Genomic DNA, 6,851 nt, shown 5'->3' with positions numbered 1-6,851 from the left:
TATATACTGTTTCTCCTCTTGTTGATCATCAGCTGCAGTTGCCATTTGCAGCTTTCACACGATACAACTAATCTATGCAATTTTCTCTTCCTGGTCAGATCTAAATGGCCGTGATCTTTCATGTGTTTGAACAGGGAAAATGTTTGTATATAATGGCATGGTGACAGCAGTGGGGATGGTTACCCTTGTTGCTCACACAACCAGGACACATAATTAAATCACAAAACACAACAATTTGCCACTCTTTATGTTAGAATGGAAAACCGGTGGAAGGTCTCAGTTTCGTGTAACAGGGTGGACAACAGGTGGAAAGTCTCAGTGTCTCGAAGTCTAACCTAAGCATCAAACAAAGTTAGTACTAATTGACATACAATGGAACCTAAGAGACAATGAAATGAAAATAGAACATGCATGATAGATAAATTTTGGCATGGAAACAGATCATACTGATACAGTTTGGTGGAAAATGACAACAGGTTATTCTTTTGGTTTCTGGTTTCATGAATGCTGGATTCATCACAAAGTTGGTCTACTCACACACAATTTCCATGATATTCAATGGAAGCCTGACAACATCAACATCTCGGGGTTCAGGAATCAAATTAACAGTTTCATAGGGAGTTAGCATTTAGCAATGACTAACTGGCATGTAACAGGCATACTACAGAAAACAACCGACTGATCTTAGGCAAAGAACACCTACAGCTTACATGCATGGTAAAACTATGTTGTGCCATACGCAGTAACCAATTTCCTTGGCCCATTTTTGATTCATCTAAACAAGAAATTAGTTGGTATCTCCCCTTTGCAAGCGGTTGCATAGTCCGCAGCAAGGTGTGGTGCGGCTTTCTTGTAAGGGCATATGTACTTCTCCACGAAATACTTCTCAGGCCTATTGACTGCAGTATGGAAGCTCAGCTCGCGGTCTACCAACCCATTTTCCTTGAGGAACTTGAGAACATAGTACCGGGGCTTGACCCGGCCCTCCAGGCTAAGACTGAGAATTATCGGCCGATGAGCAATGTACACCGGTTCCAACCCCATCTCAGATAACAGGAACTTGCACCTGCTCTTCAGAGATTCCTTTGAATTTTTCAGCACGCTAGGATGCTTGCGCACAACAATGCTCACTTCGGCATCAGACCAGCTGAATGTATTCTTCAAGTACTCCAATCTGGCGGCTATCTTCTCCTCGCTGAGTAACGCGACAGCCTGCAGTGCTTGCCTGAGCATCCCAGAGCCGCGGGGCACGCCTAATCTTTCAGCAGATGCGACCATCACCCCGACGTGCTATGGGTTAGTGGTGAGCAACCTCGGCACACGGATACACAACTTGGCAATATCACAATCACCTAGCCCGCACTCCCTCAGAAACGCAACATTGGGCCTGACAACCTTGTCGGGGTTCGAAAACAACAGGCGGGATGAGCGCTTGAGCAGCCGGAGGAAGTTGTGGAAGGAGCCCAAGAGGGGCAGGTAGTAGTGCAGCTTGGAGACTACAGATCTGCAGCGGAAGCCGCTGTGGGCGAGCGAGACGAGGCGGGCGATCTCAGGACTCGAGAGACCGAGGCCGATGAGCCCGGTGACGACGGGGGCCAGGGTTTTGTCCACGCTGGCGCAGAGGAACTGCGGGTCTTTGGCGACAACGGCGACGACATTGGCGACAACGGCGGCAACATCGGCGCCGGAGAGGCCGAGGACGGCGTCGGGGTTGGCGGGGGACTTGAGGTAGGAGAGCTTCAGGGAAGCCTTGATGGCTTGGGGACGGGTGAGGCCGCAGGTGTCAACCAGGTACTCCTCCACGGCGAAGCTACTACGTTTTCATGACGAGGCGGCGGAGAGCAGTCGGCAGAGGTGGATGGAGAAGAGAGGAGACGGGAAACGAAGCACTCGCGGAGGCGGAGCGTGGCGCAGGAGCGGCGGCCACGGCGGACGGCGGCGGCGGCGGCAGAGATGTTTTTTTTCTCGATGGACTGCAAATACTACTGCGTGTCGTCGGGGTGAATGGGTTTTTTTAGTGGATTGGACCAGAGTTTGATGGGCCTGCGTGTGAATGGGTTCGTATCCACATTATTTTATTTCTCATCCGTTTTTCTGGTCCTCTTTATATTTTAATTTTCCCACTTTTTGGCCCACATCATTTATTTATTTATTTTATGTGAAATATGTTTTCTTTCATTCTTTGTTTTGTTTCCGCAAATAATTTCATTTTTGGATTTTTCACTATATACAATGTACTATCTTTTTCTTTACCGCTTGCTTACATAATGGATATTTTTTCTTCTATTATGTAATACTCCCTTCGTCCAAAAAAAATTGTCCCTCAAATGAATATATCTAGCACCAGGGAGAAGAGTTTTTGGACGGAGGGAGTAATAGATAATGGACGCATATATCTGGCGGTCGATCGCCAGGGAGGGAGGCACTGAATTTGTCGGTCAGGCGAGCTGCTCCCATCGATTGTTCGCCCAGGGAGAACCCCCATTGGCCCATAGGACCCAGTTTACTGTTTTATTTAATGTCGTGGACGAAAAAATCTGTATCTTTCTTGCAAAAACAAAGAAAAAATGCCATGGTATTAGAAAAAATGCCATGTACCTAAGGGAAGACATCTTTTCATAATAAAAATGACCATTTCTTAATATAAAAATATCATCTCTTTAAAATAAAAAATGCCATCTCTTAATATAAAATTTTCATCTCTTTAAAATAAAAAATGACATCTCTTAATAATTTTAAGCGCCATCTCTTAATAAATAAAAAATATCATCTCTTAATCCAAAACGCCATCTCTTTAATATAAAAGAATGACATCTCTTAAAAACATCATCTATTTCCTCGGTAACAACCAGGTGAACCAGTTCTATGCACAAATACGGCAGAAAATTTACATCACACTAGTTAGGTTCATTTTTCTTTTATTTGAGAGATAGGTAGATGGACTTTCTGAGTAAAACATAAGTCTAATCCCAGTGAAAAAAATCAAGCTATCTTAACCTCCAATTTCGATCAAGTAAAACCTGTTTATGGAAAGTTATGAATCTGAACAGTAGAGTGTTTTTTTTCCTAGTGGCAATATGCTTAGAGATATCCATCCTATTTGAACCAAATATCCTATTATTTCGTCTCCATGTAAATATAAAGCGCTGATCAACACAAGCATGTACATCTTGCCAAAGTTTTTCATTTTCTTCCCTCTTGTGTCCCTTAAGTTCTTCTTTGTGTTTGACCATGAAATTCAGGAAAAGAAGTTAACTTACCTCAGTTCAAGTCAGTGAGCAACAACATCCCAGATCTCCCGACACACTCTGCAGAAGCAATAGAACAGAGGTACACTGCATCCGACGTGTGACAAAGAGAGTTGGAGTCACTTTTTCTACATGAATTAAATTACATATTAGAAATAATTTCAACTTAGGTTTTTCATATTTGATTTGCTACTTTTAGGTTTTAAATGCAATTTTGGCATTTTCATCTAAAAATTAGGAATCAGCCAATATGGTTGAAAAAATGCAAAAGTTTGCATGGGCTCATATTATGGGATTAGGAGATAGGTGAAAAATTCTCACGAGATTTGACAATTTTTTATTATACTTTTCTTTACCATGGATGCATCTTCTACGATGTTGATTATATATTCAAGACACATGTATGTATTGTTGAGTTTATTGTTTTCATCATGGTGCGTATGGGATGAATGGGACCAATACATACCTTAATGCTATGATTGAGTTTACTTTAATGAAGGTGTTAGTTTTTGTCGATGCTTGCTAGTAGTTCTAATCATAAGCACATATGATTCCAGGTACGAACTGTATGTTAACAGAGGCCTCTCCCACATATCAAACTGCAATGAGGACGATCAATCTAGTAATTTAGCCAATTGCCTAGGGACAATTTCCCATATCCTATCACCGCTTTTTCACCCTCGCTATCTTTGTTTTATTGTACTTTTACTTAAACAACACCGGCCTTTATTTTCTAGTTATCTATTACCTTGCAAAGCTACCCTTTTACACCTAGAACGTAGTTATAGTTCATTTCCTAGGTGAAGCAAAGGTTTAGTGTACGTGGGGTTGTAACAGTGGCATATAGGACCTCACAGAATATTAATCCTACCTTCAGCTCCTTGTCAGTTTCACACTCCATACTTATCACATCCACCTTTGGAAATTGCTAAGGCAATTCCTTGTACTTGGGGAATATCAAGCTCTTTTCTAGCGCTGTTGCTGGGGAGCAATATCATATGGTGGATATCTCATGTGCGCTTGTTGGCTTTATCACTAATTTTTTTTCATTTCTTAGTTGTTTTCCGTCTATAGTTATGGATTGGTGACACAAGTTAGTATGAAAATAATTGTACATGTTACTCCCAAGGTTGTGGAACCCTCCAAAATCCTCACAACTAAAAATCACATGGGTTATCTTCGACCCATGAATCCTTGTGTTGGAACCTCATCATACTTGATAAGGGGAACTCATTGGATCAATGCAAATACTTTCTGGAATACCGCTTGTCCTAAAATAGGAAACACTTGTGGGATGTTAAATATATTGAATTACTTTGCTAGCAATTTGTGTAGTCAATGCAATACAACTTGCTGCTTTAGGAAGAAATAAATACTAAACACCTTCCATTCCAATGTTAGTACAATGATAATGACAATGACACATTAGCTTCTCATGCCAATGGTCATCACAACATACTACTTCCACGTCCCAAAATAAGTGTCTCAATGTTGATACAAAGTTGAGACACTTATTTTGGGACGGAGGGAATATTTGATAGTACTAAATCTTCTTATGAGTGCTACTAAATCCTAGTGACCCATCGTTGTTGTGATAAGACGAATGTTCGGTGCAAAGGCTAACATTTAAGAGGAACATTGTAAAACATAAATAATGATAAAATATACTCAAGAATATTGACTATATGAGTAGTTAACCACCAATCTGCTTAATACTGTCATTCATCATGAGTTCTTCAAAAGTCACCCTTTCTTTTCGATATATTCATACCATGTCTTTAAGTCCACTTGTGAACTCGTGTTTTCTCCAGCTTTTATTCCACCGGACCAACTTAGGTTCCTATGTCTTTGACTTTTCTTTTTCATCCCAATGCTATGTAGAGGCTAGATGGATATTGACGATCTGTACGTATGTTTTTTCCCTTCTTGGAATCTTCACATATACACAACTGCACAATTATATGTCTAAACTCCAAAGTGTGTAGGTGACAGTGGAACAGGGGTTTTGATTAGACAAGCCATCTACATAGGTGGTAAGATTGGATTGGGAGGCAGAGGTAGTGGGCGGAAGATAGACGTAGTTGATGTAAACCACAAAAAATGTATGCCCCAGTTGCAATGCACAAAGAATTTTTTAGCTATTCCAAATAAAAATTGGTATTGATATCCACTTAATCCCAATTATATCACAATTTTATATACGACCAAACAACAGAATCAGAATTGAAGCCCATCTAATGGCAAAAGAAAGAGAATTCATGCCCATTTCAGTAAATGGTCTGATTTTGGTTTTGAACTCAATTTCAATTACAAGCATCGCAAATCTCTGCTCTCTGATTGGCCCATCTGGAGCTCCCACGGATCACCCCCCCTGCCCGCCACGCTCCCCTCAGATCCAACGGTGGGCGCAGCACGTCACGCGGATCGCTCCCCCCTCCCGCGACGCTCCCGCCTCCAATAAAAGCCGCGCCCTCGCCGCCGTCCAGAAGCACAAACTCAGAGCATCCCGATCTAGCGCAACCGCCGCCAACACCACACCTCGAGAGCCCTCATCGCCGGAGAAGCAGCAAGCAAGCAAGATGGCCGGAAGGAAGGGCGGCGACAGGAAGAAGGCGGTGACCCGCTCCGTGAAGGCCGGGCTCCAGTTCCCCGTCGGCCGCATCGGCCGCTACCTCAAGAAGGGCCGCTACGCCCAGCGCGTCGGCTCCGGCGCCCCCGTCTACCTCGCCGCCGTCCTCGAGTACCTCGCCGCCGAGGTGCGCACAGATCTTTCCTGTCCCCGAGCATCTGTCCTGCTCTGTTCTTCTTGTGTTCGACAGATAACTGACTTGGTTCTTGCTTGAAATCTCAGGTCCTGGAGCTCGCCGGCAACGCGGCCAAGGACAACAAGAAGACCCGCATCATCCCGCGCCACCTTCTCCTCGCCGTCCGCAACGACCAGGAGCTCGGCAGGCTGCTCGCCGGCGTGACCATCGCCCACGGCGGCGTGATCCCCAACATCAACTCTGTGCTGCTCCCCAAGAAGTCCCCCGCCGCCGCCGAGAAGGAGGCCAAGTCGCCCAAGAAGAAGACGGCCACCAAGTCCCCCAAGAAGAAGGTCGCCGCCAAGGAGTAGCCGCCCCCATAGCCTAGCCTGCGCCGAGGAACCGTGTCGTGTTGCCTGGTCTCGAGTTGCAAGCTGTAGTGTAGTGGCCCTTTCATCAGATCTCGATGAGGAAGGCCGATATTGTATCTGTGATTTCTGTGGGAATGGCGAAAGATGCAAACCTTTCAATCTTAATTCTCCTGTGAACCTGAATCTTGTGAGTCTTTGTCACCTGCCTTTGCATCTAAAACATTTGGTTTGCATCTGAAAATGAGACTGGTCCGTGTGTTCTTGGCCAATTTGAAGCTTCAGTCACTCATCTTAAATTTCTTATCCTGAATATTTATCTTTCAGTTCTCAGTTAATTCAATCTTCAAAACTGAGAAGCTGATGAATCAACAGTGCAATTCAATCGTCTACATTCTAAAAGATAAAAAATGACCGGGGCACTAAATTGGAGTAATAAGCAAAATTCTTCTCTTGCAACAAAGCATTCTTGCTGACAGTTAACTGTGATC

General features: G+C 43.7%; 1 protein-coding gene across 1 annotated transcript; it reads left to right on the top strand.

The window, feature by feature from the left end:
- The first annotated feature begins 5,735 nt into the window (after positions 1-5,735).
- LOC123131713 (histone H2A.1-like) lies at positions 5,736-6,528 on the top strand. Its single transcript, XM_044551387.1, has 2 exons — positions 5,736-6,004; positions 6,100-6,528. The coding sequence occupies exons 1-2, from the start codon at positions 5,828-5,830 to the stop codon at positions 6,361-6,363; spliced, it is 441 nt and encodes a 146-aa protein (XP_044407322.1). The 5' UTR covers positions 5,736-5,827; the 3' UTR covers positions 6,364-6,528.
- The last annotated feature ends 323 nt before the right edge of the window (positions 6,529-6,851 follow it).

Source organism: Triticum aestivum, chromosome 6A, assembly GCF_018294505.1.
Source record: "Triticum aestivum cultivar Chinese Spring chromosome 6A, IWGSC CS RefSeq v2.1, whole genome shotgun sequence".
Lineage (NCBI taxonomy): Eukaryota > Viridiplantae > Streptophyta > Magnoliopsida > Poales > Poaceae > Triticum > Triticum aestivum.
This window is presented reverse-complemented; position numbering and strand designations above follow the sequence as displayed.

Excerpts from the sequence above, each read along its gene's own strand:
- LOC123131713 (XM_044551387.1), top strand. The coding sequence starts at position 5,828 with ATGGCCGGAAGGAAGGGCGGCGACAGGAAGAAGGCGGTGACCCGCTCC. Across the intron at positions 6,005-6,099 it reads TCGAGTACCTCGCCGCCGAG|GTCCTGGAGCTCGCCGGCAA; the intron begins GTGCGCACAGAT and ends TTGAAATCTCAG.